The sequence below is a fragment of the Aquarana catesbeiana genome, linkage group LG12 (assembly GCF_042186555.1).
Source record: "Aquarana catesbeiana isolate 2022-GZ linkage group LG12, ASM4218655v1, whole genome shotgun sequence".
In the NCBI taxonomy this organism is placed as follows: domain Eukaryota; kingdom Metazoa; phylum Chordata; class Amphibia; order Anura; family Ranidae; genus Aquarana; species Aquarana catesbeiana.
This window is the reverse complement of record NC_133335.1, coordinates 117,933,282-117,951,830: the sequence shown is the minus strand read 5'-3', so window position 1 is coordinate 117,951,830 and position 18,549 is coordinate 117,933,282. Positions and strand designations below refer to the sequence as shown.

Here is an 18,549-nt window from a genome sequence, read left to right as displayed (position 1 = left end):
GCATATGTTTTGGCTACGTTCCCGGTTTTCAGAATCATCAAACTGATCCATATAAAAGTTCATCGCCTCCTCCTGACATTTGGTGTTATCCTGTACATCCGCCACAGCCTGTAAAATTTCTTCTTGTTTTTTTTTCTACTTCTTCCACTCTATGCTATCATATCTTCCCTTATCTCTTCTATTGCCTGTTTAAATGACTGTTCCACTGCTGCTATCATTTTTTTGGGATATCTGCTTTTCTGGGAAGCGCTCTTATATGTTCTTTGATATCCCAATCCAATTTGGTTAGCAGAATATCTTCCCCAGGGGTGTTCAATGCACCTTGTTCTTTCCCAAGTGGAGTGTTGCCTCTAGAATTTGTTGTTGCCTGAGTTAAGTGGGTTAACTCTTTATTCCCCTTATCCCCTCCAGCTGTCTCTCCTTCTCTCTACTCAGGACTTTTATGCCTTTGCACGCTATTTCCATCTTCACTGGTCATCGGGGGGCTATAACCATGCCCTATGCAGGTCTCTCCACAAGCCACTGCATCACCCCCCCCTAATTCCATCCAATACACCTCCCCTGTCCCCAGGGGTCTGATGGGGGCTATGGCCATGATTGAATGTTAAAGATCTTCTGCCAGCTTCTGCCATCCCATCACCCGGTAACCACGTCCGGGCTTCTGCCTGTGATCCACCACTCAGCATTGGGGATCCTCGTCCTGGCGTTGTTGGGCCTCCTTTTATCTCTGCATTCCCACTTTTCCTCTCCTCCTGGCTCTGTATTTGGTTCGGGCATCCGTGATCTCCGCTCTGCAGGTGGGCTGAGATCGTATCTCACTGCACAGAGTTTCTTTTGCCGCCCCCCGCTGGCTGGAGCGCCGCTCTTCTGCGAGTTGTCATCTCTCGCTCCTTGGACTGCGGTAAGCACGTCTCCCCTTCTCCTCCTCTGCTGCACTGCTACTACCAGTCGCTCAGCCGATCATTCTGCTAATTGCCATCTGCTGTGCAATTACCCAGGGGCGTGAGACACGCTAACATAGCACGTCCACTCCTCATCGATACGGAACTTCATCTTTTAGCATGACAACGACCCAAAGCATACATCCAAACCAAGGAATGGCTTCACCAGGAGAAGATTAAAGTTTTGGAATGGCCCAGCCCAAACCTGAATCCGATTGGAAATCTGTGGGGTGATCTGAAAAGGGCTGTGCACAGGAGATGCCCTCGCAAACTGACAGATTTGGAGTGTTTTTGGAAAGAAGAGTGGGCAAATATTGCCAAGTATTACTTTAAGGGTGTGCACATTTCTGCACCCATATTTTCATTTTTACTTCCCTCCACCTAAAAGATTTCAGTTTGTTGTTCAACTGAGCTGTACAATTTATAGGTCACATTAAAGGTGAAAAAAGTTCTGAAATGATTTATCTTGATCTCATTTTTTTTTTTACATCACAGAAACCTGACATTTTAACGGGTGTGTAGACTTTTTATATCCACTATAATAATTTTTTTTTTTTTTTTACATACTGTCACCAGGGTCCCTGATCACCGTCACACTAGTCATATGGTGACACTGTACTGCTCTGGTGACAGTATGTAACAAACAATTGTGAAAGAAAAGCACATTTTATTTGTTTTCTTAATTCTCCAAATTACAAAAATGAGGGCCACATGGGGCAGACTGCAGCTGCGATCGCTTGCTCAGCAGGGGATCTCTCCGCTGAGCAGGTGGATGACAGGGCAGTGTCCAGTCTGCTAACAGACCACCTGTCCGTTTACACCCGACTGCCATCCGATCTGCCAGATGTCGAACGTATCCCCATCTGTCGGTTTTTATCAGATTGGATAGGCAGAATACATTTTGAAAAGAAAATTACTAGTTTTTTGTTTTTATATAGCAAAAATAAAAAACAGTGGCGATTAAATACCACCAAAAGAAAGCTCTGTCTCAAAAAATTAATTTTGGGTGCGGGACTGGTTCTCTCACATGTGAAAAGGGTGGAGGAAATGGAAGACCTCATTAGTATAGCTGAGGAGCATATTTCATCCTTTCATAAACGATGGGCCTGTTAGGTACATTTCAAATCCTCAGCGTTTAAGATCCATTATGTCAAGATGCTCAATCTACTACACAGACTAGCTAGACTATGCTTACCTTTATTTACACTGTTATTTGTCCCCATTTTATTCATGCTCTGTGCTGGTTTTGTGTTCCTTCCCCTCTTATCGCTGGAGCTACAGAATCATGTGGCACCTCTTCCTCGTTGTACTGCCTGTCTTTTTTTTTTCTCTTTTCTCTACTCTTAGTCCGTTTTGCCTCTTTGCGTTTTCCTGTGTTTTCTATTCTCTCGTAGAATCATGTGGTGACTAACTTTAATCACATACTCTGTTTTGTAGTAATTTCTTGCTACGAAGGGGCTGTTCTTGGGATATATAGTTTTGCCTTTATTTTTTCAGATAGGGTTTTAAAAATGTGGGCGTTTCATGTATATGCGCATGTTTTGCCTGTAAATATGTGCAGGTATTTATACGCGTTTACTTCCTTTTTCCTTTATAGAATGTAGGTCTTGCATGTACTGTGAGAAGTGAGGCAGTGAATCAGCATGCCTTCTTTACATACTGAGTTGCCCTTCACAATATAGTTACACAATATATTTCACAATATAGTTTTTTTTTTTCTGTCTTGTTATCCCATGACCTTGCATCATTTTTATTTTTTCCTTTCTAGCACCTGATGGTAACAAAAATGTGTCTGTACATGTGCATTAGTATAGTACTGTATATGATTGCCATACTTGTGACATCATTCCTTTTTTACATGTGTGTTTTTCTGTTCTATCTGAAATAAACTTATGGGAAAAAAAAATTATTTGGGTACAGTGTTGCATTACCATTTTATAGTGTAACAGTGCTGAAATCTGAAAATCGGCCTGTGCAGGAAGAGGGTTAAAGTGTTCCGTATTGAAGTGGTTAATTTATGTCAGAGGCTGAAAGACCATCAAAGATTTGCAACACATCATAACAGACTGAGATTACACAGAAAAATATATTTCAATAATCCCCAATTCTGGCTTTCAGGTAACCACCTCATAGTACCACCTCAATCATAGTACCTATGTCAGTCCAAAAACTGTTTAATTTTGGGCATTCCCAAAACATGTGCAAGAGGGTCCCTACTGATTCTCCACAGCGCCAACGCATCTGACACCTGAGGGTAAATCCTACGTAGCTTATCGGTTTCTGTACCACCGTATGAGAAGCTTATAACCTACCTCCTGATATCTGCTTGCCAGAGATGCTTTATGTGCAAAAAGTATAATTTTGTCTTTCTGCGGTTGAGAGGTTACCTGCAGGTCACTTTCCCATTGTTGTAAAAAGGTCAAGTAGTCCATATTGTTAGGAAATAGAGGGTCTAAAAATATCCCTAGACAACCTACAAGTCTGCATAAGGTGTACCTTACAATCCCCACAGGCCTATGAGATTAGCCCATTGAGACAATGATAAAAAAGAATGATAGTCTCGCCAAGCAAATCTAATCTTTATTCTTTGGTGTAAATATTTAAAGGGGCTTTCAGAAACTACCACCCTTTGAACGTATCATACAAATTATCCAGATACAGAGACATTGTATGACAAAAGTGAAACTAATTATTTTTAAGAAATCACGTGCTTTACAAGAAACGAAACACAAAAGAAGATAACAGGAGCATGAGAAATGAAACTAGATTACCAATACGCACCTAGTAATATGTGCAATGGAGTAAGGAAAAACACAAAATGGAAACTAAATTGTGAAGGGATATTTAGCTTAACCACATCCATTTTACATGTCAACTTAGTTTGTCAGCAGAGCATAGAAATGTGAGAGGGAATAAGGGAGTTGAGACTCATCCAAGTAAATAAGTTCGAGCGGAGTAAGTTGCTGTAGGCTTTGAAGTTCCTCCGGCAATGAACGTAGGTACGCATTCAATTGTGCCCTACATAAGAAGTCTAGCTCTGTGTGGAAGCGGGCCTCTAGTTCTTGGTTGGATATAAGTTTATTAGCTGTCACAAAATGTAATAGTCTGAACACGTGCTGTCGTCGCAGCGTTGCAAATTTCGAGTCTCTCAGGCCTGGCAAGAATGCATAACTATTGCCCCAACACTGGGGCAAGGTAACACTGGGAAGGAGATAAAGTAGGCATTGTCTTAAACAGGTGATTAACTACCCGTAGAGTGGCCCCTATTGTGGGATGCAGAGTAATTACTCTGCCTTAGGACAAGTTTGCATAGGGAACCAAGGTATACCTGCTAAAACCAAATCAATCAATACCTGCTAAAATCAAATCGATACACACCACTACATAATTCTGGTAAGATGAGAGGCCTCTTGGTATCGCACCAGATCTGGAAAGCCAATACCCCCCACGAACCTTTGGAAGGGACAGTATCACTGCGAAGCCTCTAGTCTACCCGCCCAGACAAATCTGGTGAATCTCATCCGTAACTCTGACCAGAAAGGTCCGTGGAAGCCTAACTGGCAGAGTCTGAAAGAGATGAGCATTACCTTAATTTTCAGAATATTCGAGCACCCAAACCAAGTAAGTTTCCCTATCCCAGCGCTGGAGGTCAACTTTTAGCTTGCAAAGCAATGGCAAAAATTTGAGTTTGAAAATCCTATTGAGTTTGCGAGGAATATTTGTACCTAAGTAGCGTATATGGGAATTCATCCACCTGAAAACGAACCCTTGATGCAATTGCTGTTGAGTTCTGGCAGGTAGCCCAATCCCCATTGCCTCAGACTTACTGTAATTGATTTTATAATTGGAAAGCTGACTATTTACTCAGTTCTGCCAGGAGCAACAGAAGAGGTACAGACGGAGACGTTTTGAAGGAGATTAAATCATTGGCATATGCGGCCAATTTATGTTCGCTGCCTCTGGTCTTGATGCCCCTAATATCCTGTATGTGCTCTGACAGTTCTCAAGAAAGGTTCCAGGGTTAGTATAAAGACTAAAGGGGAAAGAGGGCAACCCTGACGCACCCCGTTTTGGATTTGAAAGGTGTCCGAAAGGACCGCCTTAACTTTCACCTTGGCAGACGGTGTCAAATACAATGCATCTACCCACCTCCACATACCTGACCCAAGGCCAATGTGGTACTCAGAAACCGCCAATCAACCCTATGTCCGTATCCATGGAGAAGAGCACTAAGGGCAAGCGAGAAGACTGTGCATAATGAATCGCATTCAAGACTCTTTGTGTGTTATCATGCCCCTTTTCTAACAGGGGAAAAACCCAGACTGATCCTTGTGAACTAGAGAGGAAATATGGGGGAGCAATCTGTTTGCAATGATTTTGGTGGAAATTTTTAGGTCTACATTTAAGAGCAAAATGGACCTGTAACTTGCAAAATTTGCTGGGTGTTTACCCCCCTTAGGGATTACAGTCACATGGGCCAGTAAGCTAGCCCCAGGGATATCGTGGCCGTCTCTCAAGGAGTTGTATGCTGATACAAAACGGTGAGCCAAGTGCACTGCAAACATCTTTATAATAGGAAAGCGTAAATCCCAAACTTTGCCTACGTCAGGTGAGAGGACACGTGATCGGATCCAACAATACTTAGTCCTTGGGTATGCCATCTTTATCCGAGGATGTAGCGGCAGACTTGGATCGACCTATTTCGACGGAAGAATTCCTTGTGGTGCTAAAGTCCATGAAAACAGGCAAAGCACCGAGACCAGATGGGGGATAGGGGTTCCAGGGAAGGAAGGGAGAGATGTGTAGGACGCCAGAGCTTGACAAAGGAATGCGGCCATTCGTCCACCAATGGCAAGCCTATTCTGAAACGCGTCGCATGCGTGTGACGTCATCACCGGGCGCCACGCTGTACTTGCTCTCCAAGCCTCGTTTGAGATCTTCGGCTCGGCCGGCCTTTTCCCTTCCTAGAGGCTTCACACCATTCTATCATTGAGCAGCAGCACGGCTGAACGGATGCTCTGGCGTCCTACACATCTCTCCCTTCCTTCCCTGGAACCCCTATCTGTGCATCTGGGACATAACCTGGCTCCCAACCCAGCAGGATTTGTGTTGGACTGCTCGCTGCAAGAGACTGAACCCGGCTGCAAGAACTAATCCTCTTTGGACCTGGCATGCCCTGCAGGAACCGCTGTGACCTGTAGTTCCACCGCATCTCTCCAGCCCAGCCAACCGACCCTAATGCAACTTCTCCAACTTCCATGTGAGTGGATATTGTTGTTTTAATAAAATGTATTTATGATTTATACTCAGAGGCGCCCCTCTCCTTGTTGTTGTTTTAGCTTGCTGGACCCTGCTTTTGGTTCCTTTGGTGGCCGCCCTGACTGACCTCTTGTATATACTCCCAGTATATATGCATGAACTTACACATGCATTTTTACAGTTTTCAGTTTCTGGACTAATCGGTTTTACTTTCAAGGTAACTGTGCTTTGCGCCTTTTTACTTGTATTATTTGCTGAGAGGCATGTTGTTGTTTTGCAGATCTCCCTTTTAATCAGTTTTGAAAATGTAAAAAAGCAAAACAAAAATGCATTTTCCTTTTTTCTTTCTTCATTTTCCAAAACAAATGAGAGCTGCAAAATACTCACCATGCCTTAGCAAATAGCTTGGGGTGTCGCCTTTCCAAAATGGCGTAATTTGTGAAGGTTTTGTGCCATCTTCAGGGCCTCCGAAACTGATAGGTAGTGAGGAAGTGAAATCTCCATTTTACGCCATTAAAAATCCTGAATGCGGTGATTGGTTTTCAGGGTCCTGTATGCGGCTAGGCTCCCAAAAGACGAGGGGGGCAAAAAGGGGATGAGAAATAGAAAGGTCCCCCAGGCTGGAGATGGGGTCAAATAAAATTTTAGAGTCCTAGACTGGTCGGGTGCAAAGTAGGAAGTGCGTAGGGCCACCACACCTTTAAGAAATTTGGCATGGAAGTCGTGGACATTTTTTTCATGAATCATAAGGGTTGTCAGGGTATTCTTTACCCCTGTAAAAGAAACGGCTGGCTTTTTCCAGGCCCTTGCTATTATTCATTTAGCTGCGATAAATGGGTACGTGGCTTGTTTCTGCTGGTGAGAGAAGAGGCCCAGGATCGGGCAATGGAGTAATGCAAATTTGGGGTTCTTGCGGAAGGGTATGTAAAATAGGGAAGATAGTAGGCCAAAGACCCTTGACCAGAATCCTACAAGACTGGGGCAAGACCATGTATGCAGTTCATCTCCTCGCTGACCACATCCCTGAAAGCATCCATCATTGCATGACGGGTTTGACTTGGCGATATGGGCTGGGACCCAGTACCAGTGTAGGAGAACCTTATAGGCTGCCTCCAATGTGGCAGTGTTAAAAGAGCACTTTGCTATGCTGGACCAGGCCTTACTCCAGTCTGCAAAATCTATGGGGGACAGGTCACGTTCTCACTTAAGCACATAGGAAAGGGTAGTGGAAGTGCCACCGGCGGTTAGTAAGATGTAGATTGTAGAGATGGTGCCACGAGCGCCTGAGCAATGCTGGCAGGTGTGCTCAAAGGAAGTAATTTGATATGAGAAGGAGCCAAGATGCTGGAGGGAAGTTATCCTGTGTCGCAGCTGAATGGAAGAATTTGGCTGGTGGAGCTTCGTGGGTCTCTTGGATCGAGGACCAGGTGGAGAAAGCGCAGGAACCAGAGTGATGGACCTGTGAAAACCCTCAGGCCACCACGCGAAAACGTGAGGTTGGTCCAAGCCAAGGGGGTACATAGGGTTATTCAAGAGGGGGAGTAGCGGCAGGAATGGGGACATACGTTTTCCTGAGTACTGTATCGTGTCCCATAATTTCAGGCTGTGTAACATGAGGAGGCTGGCAGAAGGCGGTCGCATTTTAGGGGGTAGCCACAGTAAGGCAGAGATGGGGATCGGCGCGCAGTTTGGCACCTCCAGGAGAACCCATAGGGGGGATGACCGATGTCGCATGGAGAGTTGGGAAATTTGGGCTGCCTGATTATATTTTGCAATGTCTGGAACGCCCAGCCTGCCCCGTAACCTATAATCATATAGAGTAGAGCGGGGAAACCCTGGGACGCTTATGTGACCAAATAAAGGTGAGAAGTCTGTTCTGGAGTAGCCACAGATAGAAAGCAGGGACCTGGACAGGAGTCCGAAAATAGTAAAGAATCTTTGGTCATCTTGATCGCGTGAATACGGCCGATCCAGGATAAGGTTGGGAATTGCCAAGACGCCATAAGAGCTGTAATAGTGCGCAAAAGTGGGTAGAAATTGCCAGAGAAAAGGGAAGCGTAAGAGGGAGTCAACTTGATGCCCAAGTAGTGCAGAGAGGAGCTTGCTCAGCAGAAGGGGAAGGAAGATTGGAGATGTGAGGCTAGGGAACCTGGGAGAGTAATGTTCAGGGCAGTTGTTTTGTGTGGGTTAATTGGAGACCTGAAATAGCAGCAAAGCAGGTTAGAAGGGCCTGAAGGTTTGGTAGGGTTACGATAGGGTTGGTGAGGGTCAGGATGGCATCGTCCGCAATCATATTCAGTTTATAGCAATCTCCCACATCAGGGATGCCATTGATTTTAGGGTCTGCCCTAAGGGCAACAGCCAGCGGTTCGAGGGCAAGAATAAAAAAAAAAAAAACTGGGACAGGGGGCATCCGTTCCCCCGGAGATGGGAAAGGAGGAAGAAAGGCAACCAGCATAGCTGACTGAGGCCGAAGGGGGTTGAATAGAGGGCCGTCAACCACGACAGGATCGAGTCTCCAAAACACCAACGCTGTTGCATGTATCGCAAATAGTCCAATGAGAGGGTATCAAAGGCTTTATATATGTCAAGCGAAAGGAGAAAAACGGGGATTTTGTATTGTTGCAGTAAGGTGATTGAGTGGACAACTTTCCAGACATGGTCTCCCGCCTAATGGCCAGGTACGAAACCAACCTGGTGTCTATGAACCAAAGAGCGCAAGTACTTGTTAATTTCCCCAAAAGTTTCACAGCTTCGTTTAACAGGGAAATTGGGTGAAACGCCAGGGGTTCATAGGCCTCCTCGGTAGTCTTGGGGACCATGGAGATGTGAGCCCGTAATGAGTCTGGGGAGGGCAGCGCAGCTGGTTTCATGCAGTTAAAGTAGGCCATCAGATGAGGAAGCAAGAGGGGAGAAAACTTGCGATAATATAGTCTGGTGAAGCCATCTGGGCCCGGAGCCTTCGAAACACGAATGCCCTTGATGCCCTCCAATTCGGTGATGTCAGCATTGAGAGTCGTGCAGGCTTCTGAAAAAAATGAGCAGGAAGATGAAGATCGCGGAAGAAGTCCGCGAGATTAAGAGGGAAGGGGGAAGGTTGAAGGTTTGCTGTAAGTGAGGCCAGAAAGTCTGCCAGGGCCGCAGAGACTTTGTTCGGATCTGATGTGAGGTCCCTAGTGGTGAAACGGAGGCAGATAGGTTTACGGGCACGAGATGCAGCGTTGAGTTTCTTGGCAAGCATTGCGCCCGGTTTAGTTGCACAGGAATAAAATTTGTGCTTAGTCCACCGTAGGGCCCTCTCGGCTCGGTCAGAGGCCAACAAGTCTAATTCAGCTGCAAAGGTGTCTAGCCTTCTTGTTCGCCGACGTGGAGTGGAACATCGGCGGAGGCCAGAAGATCTGTAAGTTCCTGGGTCCTCTTTTCTCTATGACGTTTTCAGAGGACGCTAATTGTATACAATGGCCTCGCATGGTAGCTTTATGAGCCTCCCATAGAGAGATGGGCGATGACATGGAGCCTACATTTTCAAAGAAAGTTTGTATGGATTTTGAGGAGGGCATCTTGAGAAGTAAGGAGTGAGTCACTTAATCGCCACTGAAAAGTAGGGCGAGTCAGACCCGAGAGGGTGAGCAGAAAGACTAGAGGGTCATGATCCAACCACGCGGAGGAGGGGATCGTAATTTTGTGAATGTTGGAAATAAAGCGTAGAGGAATGAAAACGTGGTTGATCCTACAGAAGCTATCGTGTGGGCTGGAGAAGAAGGTGAAGTCACGGGAATGGAAATCCCTCCAGGCATCCACCAAGCCGTGGGATTGCACAAGGGATCTCATCTGCTCCTCCACGACTGGGTCATGAGAGAAGGGGGGAGGATCAGGTTGCATATTTCCTGTCTATCGAGGAGTCCAGAGCTATGTTTGTGTTGCCCATCAGGATAAGTGTTCCAGAGCTATGTGGGGAAACTTCTTTGAGAAGGTGGGAGAAAAACTTGTGTTGAAAGACCAAGCCCTTTCTGACACTTCTTTTGTTTTCATAAACATATTTTTTTTTTTTTTTCTGTAGAAAGTTACGTTGAACCCCCAAACATTATATATTTTTTTTAAAGCAAATGCCCTACAGATTAAAATTGTGGGTGTTGCAATTTTTTTTTTTCTTTCAGTGTATTTGCGCAGCGATTTTTCAAACGCAATTTTTTAAAATTGTAATCCACTATAACACACTAAAATAATAAAATATAAAAGATTATTTTAAGCTGAACACATAAAAATGCAGGGACTAATGCGCAAAGCCACAACCTCACCAATGAAACTCCCAACCTACACATTAAAAATAGTAGTACCAGATAGAAAAGCTGCCAACATAGACGAGTGTACTCACACACCCCAATGGATAGGTAGTTGAAATAAGGTATGGTATGTGGCGCTAATCTATCCCTAAGTACCAAAATACAGAAAGGGCTCAACAATGCTGCACCAATCTGTATAAAGTGCAATCTTCCTAATACAAGTGCAAGTATGTAGCAATACCTTAAGACAAATACCAGGAGCAGCCACAGGTTGCTACCACACTATAGCATATAACTTCTTACTTCCAAGTGCAAAGTGCATATAAGTTACAATTACCACACGATAACCCAAACATCACAATATTAACTCGTGCTTAAAAGATACACACAATAATAAAGTGCTTCGTGCAAGGTGCAGTTCCTGTTGCGATTAATGATGTAAGTAATGAAAAGTGACACTGTGCAAAATTATCCTAAATAGCATAATGTGTGACTGATAATCCAACCCAAAAATGGCTGAGCGGCAGAATGGATGTCGGGAGCGAGCAGCTGACTTTCGAGGGGTCAGGTAAGTAAAACGGGGGGGCTGAGGGCGGCGGTATTGTCAGCAGTTTTTTCACCTTAATGCATAGAATGCATTAAGGTGAAAACATTTTTACCTTTACAACCCCTTTAAGCCGTCAGTGCCATTCGCGTGGTTTAACCCCACCCAATTCAAGGGAGCAATGAGTTGGTACATGGTCTGATATAGTGAAGGAGCCGATTCCAGCCAATAAAAGGCAGGGAAGAGTGTTCTGGGACAGATATATAATCGAGTCTGGTATAGGTTTTGTGAAGCGCAGAGAAAAAAAAAGTATAGTCCTGTTCTCTGGGATTAAGTGATCGCCAGCTATCCATCAATTGGTGATCGTGCAGCAGAGTCTTAAGCTTTCTCAGTTTTGATTGCGATAGGCTGGAAGCCCTTGTTGATGCGTCTAGACGTGAATCCATGGCTATGTTCCAGTCGCACCTCCTCAGGAGAATGCCCTCCTTGTGTTGGTCCAGTAACTCTAAGCAGGGGATCAGAGCAGAATTTTGGTTCTCATTCGGTAGATACAGACATGGTAGGGTAACCTTGTGCTCCCAGAGGAGCCCCTTAACTATTGGGAAATGACCCGACTAATTAGCAATGACCTGGGTCTCTTCCCACGGGAGTTGACGAGAGAGTAGAATCGAGACCCCCTTGAATCTGGGATGGCCCTGCGGTAGACCGTGGAAAACCTTAGATTCCCTAATTTGGAAATTTTCCCTCTTTTCAAATGAGTTTCAAGTAGGAACACTATTTGAGATCTGAATCTCCATAGCTCTGCTAACAATTTAGTAAGTTTTTCTGGACTATTGAGTCATTTTACATGGGGAGGGGGAGGGGGAGGTTGGGGGGGGGGGAGAAGCGCAACCAGATGAGAAGTAGTACGAGAAAAGACAGACCAAGGGGTATCCAGAAAGGAGACTCTAGAGATAGAAAGAGAAGCTACTGCCAGCATGTGACTCATAGATACCAGCAGAGCGAGTAAGAAAACCTCATAGAGGAGAAGCGTGTATGGTGGGAAAGTCAACAACATCTGCAGTGCGCTGAGATGTGGAGACTTCAGAGATAGATTCTCAATTCAGTATACCTTTGACTTGACCAACCCTCTCCTAAACCAACCCGATCACCCACTGCCCGAAATATCCCTGAGCACATGTACTAAATTTGGGCGGCAGAGCCAAACTAGAAAAAAAAAAAAATATGACATGCTGCCGCTCCAGATGGCACTCAGTTCCGAGGGATAAGAAAGCCAGAGACGGCCACCATCTCTGGCCACTCTTGTCCACCAATACCCAGACCCATATTATTCAGGATTGATATAGCGCCAACTGTTTGTGCAGCGCTTTACAACATGGCAGCAGACAGTACAGTTACAATACAATTCAATACAGGAGGGATCAGAGGGCCCTGCTCATTAGAGCTTACAATCTAGAAGGGAGGGTCAAGTGGAACAAAAGGTAATAGCTGTGGGGATGATCAAATGTAGAAAATGAAAGTACAGTTGTTAGGTGTGGGTAGGATAGGCTTCTCTGAAGAGGAGGGTTTTCAGGGATCGTCTAAAAGCAAATACTAGATAATCGGACAGATTGAGGTAAGGAGTTCCATAGGATTTGGAGAGGCTCTGGAAAAGTCCTGGAGGCGAGCATGGGAGGAGGTGATGAGGGAGCTAGAGAGGAGGTCTTGAAAAGAACGAAGAGAACGATTAAGTTGGTATTTTGAGACAAGATCATTGATGTAGTTGTAAAAAATAGTGTTTTTTTCAAAATGGTCGCTCTTTTTTTTTTGTTTGTGGTTTTTATTTTTTGCGCTATAGAGGTGATCAAATACCACTAAAAGAGAGCTCTATTTGTGGGAAAAAAAGGACTTCAGTTTTGTTTGGGTGCAACGTCGCACGACTGTGCAATTGTCAGTTAAAGCGATGCAGTGCTGAATCGCAAAAAGTGAAGGCAAAATCTTCCGGGGCTAAAGCGGTTAAATGAGTTAGGGATAAAGAGATCATGGAGAGGTGTTTGTTACAGACAGAGCGGGCATTCCAAAGGGAGCAAGAGAAAGGGAGTCTGGTCTTGGGAAGAGAAATGGGAACTAGATTGTGTGCATTGCAGCTGCAGCCAGAGGGTGTAGGGTAATGGGTGCGTTGAGTACTGTTAAATGAAGGAGGCCCAGGGTTTGGGGATACATCACCAGAGGTTAGGAGAAGCAGGATGATAAAGGTAATATGTGATTTATATGAAGCGACATGCCCCAGTGTCCTGGAGTTTTTTTTTTGTGTGCATGTGGATTTAGAATTATCAGGAGTTGGTGAGTTCCGTAATAAGGAGAGGACAGAAAGAGGGTGATATATAGAAGGTGACACAGCTATCAGAAGGAATGGTAGACCGTGCATTTTAAAAGAGGGAGAAAGAGCTGAAAGTGTAAACATGGTCATCTGTAGTCTGTGTGGTATTTTTTTTTAAAGTATTTTCTTGTGTACATTCGCTGAAGTGCAGAGTCAAAAATGCTCCCACTTATAGAAATACCCCAACTTTGAGAAAGAACCCCATCTGCAAACGTGCCTTTCCCAAGAGATGCTCAGTTATATACTGCTAGGGATGGGGGTGGGTACTTCTAGTTACTAATCGGGGAGTTAATAAAAGATGGCTGGCTATGCAGAGCAAAATTCTCACTTCAGAAACAGACTTACAAGGGGACAGCTAATAAAGATAAGAAAAGGCCATAATTTAAGGTAAGGCATAGGGAGAAAACAAAAGCAAAGCAATGGGGACAGTCTACAGATCGTTAAGCAATGTAGCCTATCAAAGTTAAAGGGACATAAAGCAGTTATTACTGCTCTTTATACCATCTGGAGATGCAGGCCCTACACACCTCAGGCTAATAAATAGAATGTAAGATCCCAATAATTTTGGCTCTTTTGTCTAGCGCCCAATTAAGTCCCATCGGGCAACATGGAAAACAAATAGAAATGACTGTAACCCAGGGTCTTTCCAGATACTATTGTGTGGAAAAGGAACTAGCCCTGTCAGGCTTTGTTGTCATCCCTGTGCAGATGTCATGTGAGGCCTATGAGACCGAGACCTGGACCTGCGCTCTCGGCTGTGAAGTGCCTGGGGTGTCACTCGGAAATGCAGTCCAGTCTGGGACCTCTATGGCCTGGCTATCCAGGAAGAGAAAGAGCTGTGGTAGCTGTGCAGGGAGAAGGACCGATTGTCCTTTTTCACCAAGAGGGAAAGAGGTACCCTCCAGGTATAGGTGGCTCCCGAGGCACAGATCAGCTCCAGTAGAGGTTTAAGTAAGCCTCGTCGATACCGGGTATGACGGCATGGATCTGGGCTCCATTGAAATCCAGAAGCACTTTCTGCCAGGCTGCCCTCATGATGGCTTCCTTCACTGTAAAGTGGACACAACATAGCACATTGAGTAGCTTCCTGAGAGACATCCCTCATCGCTGGAAATCTGTACCCAGTCAATTTCAATGACAGCTGACGAGGAGTCTCCCAACAGTAGATTGAAAACTGCCACTACTGATGCACGGAGATCTGACTCCATCATTGTCTCTGGGATGCATTTAAGCCTTATATTGTTCCTCCCACTGCGGTTCTCGGCATCCTCCATTTGCAGTTGCATAGCGATTAGGTGCTGCTGATAGGAGCCAAACTGGTTCTCCAGTGCATTCATGCGGGAGGCTGAGGAGGTATTTTGTTCCTCCAAGGTCTGCACACGCAGCTCAACAGCCTGTGCACTAGATCTGAGCTCCTCTATGTCCTCTCGCAGGGCTCCTGTCCATTGCCCCAGCATGTTTTAAACGTCAGCCTTTGTAGGCAGGGCCTGGAGGAGCTGCTTGATGTCTGCATCCTCTGAGGATACAGATCGTGCTGGGCTATGCAAGTCCCGGGATGTGGCTGGAGGACTCGCCGGTGGAATTACCAGAGTGAGTATAGGGGAATGTGGATGTCCTGGCCGCCAATAGAGCCTTCCACGTGGAGGGACCGAGGGTCTGTCCAAGCACGCCGTCTTGCTGGCTGGGACGGGTGGGCGCCATTTTGGGTACGGCGGTCGGTGGGGTCACGGTCCTTATTGAAAAGTAGCAGATGATGTATGGGTGGCCAGGTGTGCTTTGAGACCGGGAGCCTTTGCCCTTCTTAGACATGGGGTGATGAGGTTAGCGGGTGAGGTAGAATCCACTGGAATCTTTTCCAGCTTCACAGAGCTCAGCTGAGTTGTTACTTCACACTGCCATGGTCAGGCCTTGCCCTGGGCAGATGATTTATGTAGCATTTATTTTCTGTAATCCATAAGCTCAGGCAGGAGAGTGTGCTTAGATAAGAAAAACCCTCCTCAAGACTTGTGTGATGTATGACATAATTTGCCTGGCCCTGGAAAGCAGGAAATAACTGAAGAAATGTAAAAAAAAAAATTAGAAATGTATATTATGTTTATTTATCTATTTACTAATGCTAGCAGCAGAAGGATTAAAAATAGTCAATGTTGACTGAGAGAGAAGTTCCACTTTCATTTCTGTCTTCTGGGTGCAGTAGTATCTGGTGGTCTGACTGCCTTGTTTGATGTGTTGGGTGTGTACTTTGCTATTCCTAAATATTTTTAAACTTTTGAACCAAGAATAACATATTTGGCACAAAGATAAACAAATAAATATGGACCTCTGTTTTTTAAGGGTGCATGTCCACATGTGAATGCGCCTGCACTCCGATTAGATGCGAAAACTCCAGCGGGGGTTCCCATGATCAGCTGTAGGATTAAGTCCCTTTGAAAGCAATGGAAGGCTACTGACTCTAATCACAACCACTCTTATGTAATTGCACATACATGGATCCCATGCGAGTGATCAGCCCGCGAACACAGGCAGACTGCATCCATGGATAATTACTCACATGGGTTTGCTGCATGTGCATGGCCACAATTAGCTGCAGAAGCTGGAAGCCTTCTATTGCTTTCAGTTGGGGTGCCTCCCAACCACTAATTACAGGATCCCCAATGAGGTTCTTGCATCTAAATCAGAATGCAAATGCACCCTAAATCACTACCCAACTGTATTATGACCACTCACCTCTAACTACCATCCCCCCCCAATGTTTAGCCCCTATAACCATTGCGGTGTATGTCTGTGTTACAAAGCTTTAGCAAGAAATGTCCTGAAAATTTGAATGTTGGTGCAAGTAAAGAGTAGCATGGAGAGTTTGTTTTTGTTGCAAGTGCACTAATATGGCTGCAATCACCTTTAGCCATGTAACTGTATTTCTCAAATCTCTTTAGACTCTAGCTTATTTGTTGGTTGGTTGCCATCTCTCTTATTATGTGGTTAAGCAGTACACTATTTACAGTCTGACTTATTTGCTGTGTATAGGAGAGTAAAGGTGAAAATTGTAGTAACTATTTCATTTCATGTCTTTCTTCAGACTCTCCGTGAGATGGTACGACGTGTACTGCACCAGCTGAAGAACCCACTCTACTGAGATAAACTCCAATCTCATCTCCTGCCAGGGGAGTGAGAGCTTCCTGCCATCTCCTTCATTTTTAAGACTTGCAGAGAATCTCTCTATTGAAATGCTGAGCATTATGTGAACTCTTGAAACCAATTGTCATAAAAATAAATACATTTTGAACTTTTTATTTCAGGTTCACCAGAAAACTACACTTCTAGCACGAGTAGCCTAAAACCAGATGGCCATTGATACCAAACTACTGGCTGTTCTGCAAGACACTATTACTGCAACAACCCATACTAAATTGTTGATCACATTTCTATGCCCTTTTAGTGCAGTTACACTTAAGAAAGCAAACACCTTATCCCCATATCTCATTTTTATAATGCACAAAAATCCCCATGGAAAGTTAATACCACGTCAGATTGCACTTTAGGTGCAAGTCCCACTTCAATAACTAATTAACTGTATGTATAATTAATTTAAAGAGGTAGTCCACCTACATCAACCTAAAAAAAAAAATATTAAAAGCCAGCAGCTACAAATACTGCAGCTGCTGACTTTTAATACATGGCCACTTACCTGTCCCAGGGTCCAGCGACGTCGGCAGCCGACACCGATAACCCGCTCGGTTCTCGGCAGCTGCCGCCGCCATCCTAGGTGAGGGAATCAGGAAGTGAAGCGTTGCGGCTTCACTTCCCGGTTCCATACTGCGCATGCGCGAGTCGCGCTGCGCATCGTAACTGGTCCCCGCTATCTCCTGGGACCTGTGTGTTTCCCAGGAGACAGCGCGGAGGGACAGGAAGAGGCATAGACTCCTGTGGGAGTCTATGCCGGAAGTGGGTGCAAATACCTGTCTTAGACAGGTATCTGCACCCCCCCTCCCCCCTGAAAGGTGCCAAATGTGACACCGGAGGGGGGGGAGGGTTCCGAAAAGCGGAAGTTCCATTTTGTGTGGAACTCCGCTTTAAACAATCTTACAAAATGGAATGCAGATGGTCTCTAACTCAATGTTACAATAAGCCCTGGTTCACACCAGTTCGGCTTTGAAATTGAGCTACTTTAGGTTTTAAAATGTGCAGTTGGCTGTGTAAAGCACAAAATAAAAAATGTTTTCATTGAGAACAGTGGTGAAATCCATATCTGAGAAAACAACTGTTTTAAAGCTACTTGCTGTGTAAAGCTGGCCATAAATGGATACAAATTTGGCCAGCTCAGTAGAGACTGGTTGAATTGCGATCCATCTACAGCCGATCCTGTTTGTAATAAGTCGCTAATGATTTCACCTTTCACACAAGCGAGATGGATAGAAGAATCCTCCCTGCTGTGGTGTTGTATTCTGACAGCAAGGACTCTTCCGCTGTCAGAATACAGGGGGAGAATTCCCCTATCCACCTTGCTAGTGTGAATGGGAGAATCTGTTCTGTCTGACTGAAAAACTGATCCATCTATAGCCAGCAGTTGCTGAACTTTTCTAGGCCTCCATTTCGGAGGTGGCTTTTTTTTTTTTAAGCAATATAAAAACTCTTGTGATCAGGTACTTACTACCAACATTTTTACTGCTTTGTGTATTTTAGTGTAAAAAAATGTATAAACACTGGAGCAAAGGTAAAGTTATCTTGCTCACTGCAATTCATCATAATTAGCTTTTTACTCTGTGACCATCACAGCTTTTTGTTACTGGCCTTTTCATGTCAGCTGATCCCTTGTTTGCTCAAGATCAAAGAACAGCAATGGCTTACTCTAAAGTGTTCAGTACAATTTATGTCTCATTCTACCATGGTTAACCCAAGTTGTTTTAATTGCTATTGGTAGTTTAAGGCTGGGTTCACACCTATGCGAACTGTATGCAGGTTGTCCCCCCATCCAATTCGCATAGCAGAAGAATGTGACTGGCTCTCTATGGGGCCAGTTCACATATCTCCGCAGCAGGTCTGGTGCGAATTGCTAGAAAGGCTTGTCCATTTTTTGGTCCGAATTCAGCCCAAAATTTGGGCTGAAATCGGAACCTGAAACATTGAACCAGTACGCACCGGACCCTTCTGTGCGATGGATCCGGC

The 18,549-nt window shown here is 44.9% G+C and overlaps 1 protein-coding gene across 1 annotated transcript in view; it reads left to right on the top strand.

Annotated features, from left to right (window-relative positions):
• MLX (MAX dimerization protein MLX) overlaps positions 1-16,676 on the top strand; it is a gene marked incomplete in the record, with an annotated part of 278,518 nt that extends 261,842 nt beyond the window's left edge. The window contains 1 exon segment of the mRNA XM_073608290.1: positions 16,463-16,676. Coding sequence (XP_073464391.1) covers positions 16,463-16,519 — 57 coding nt within the window.
• Between the last annotated feature and the right edge of the window lie 1,873 nt (positions 16,677-18,549).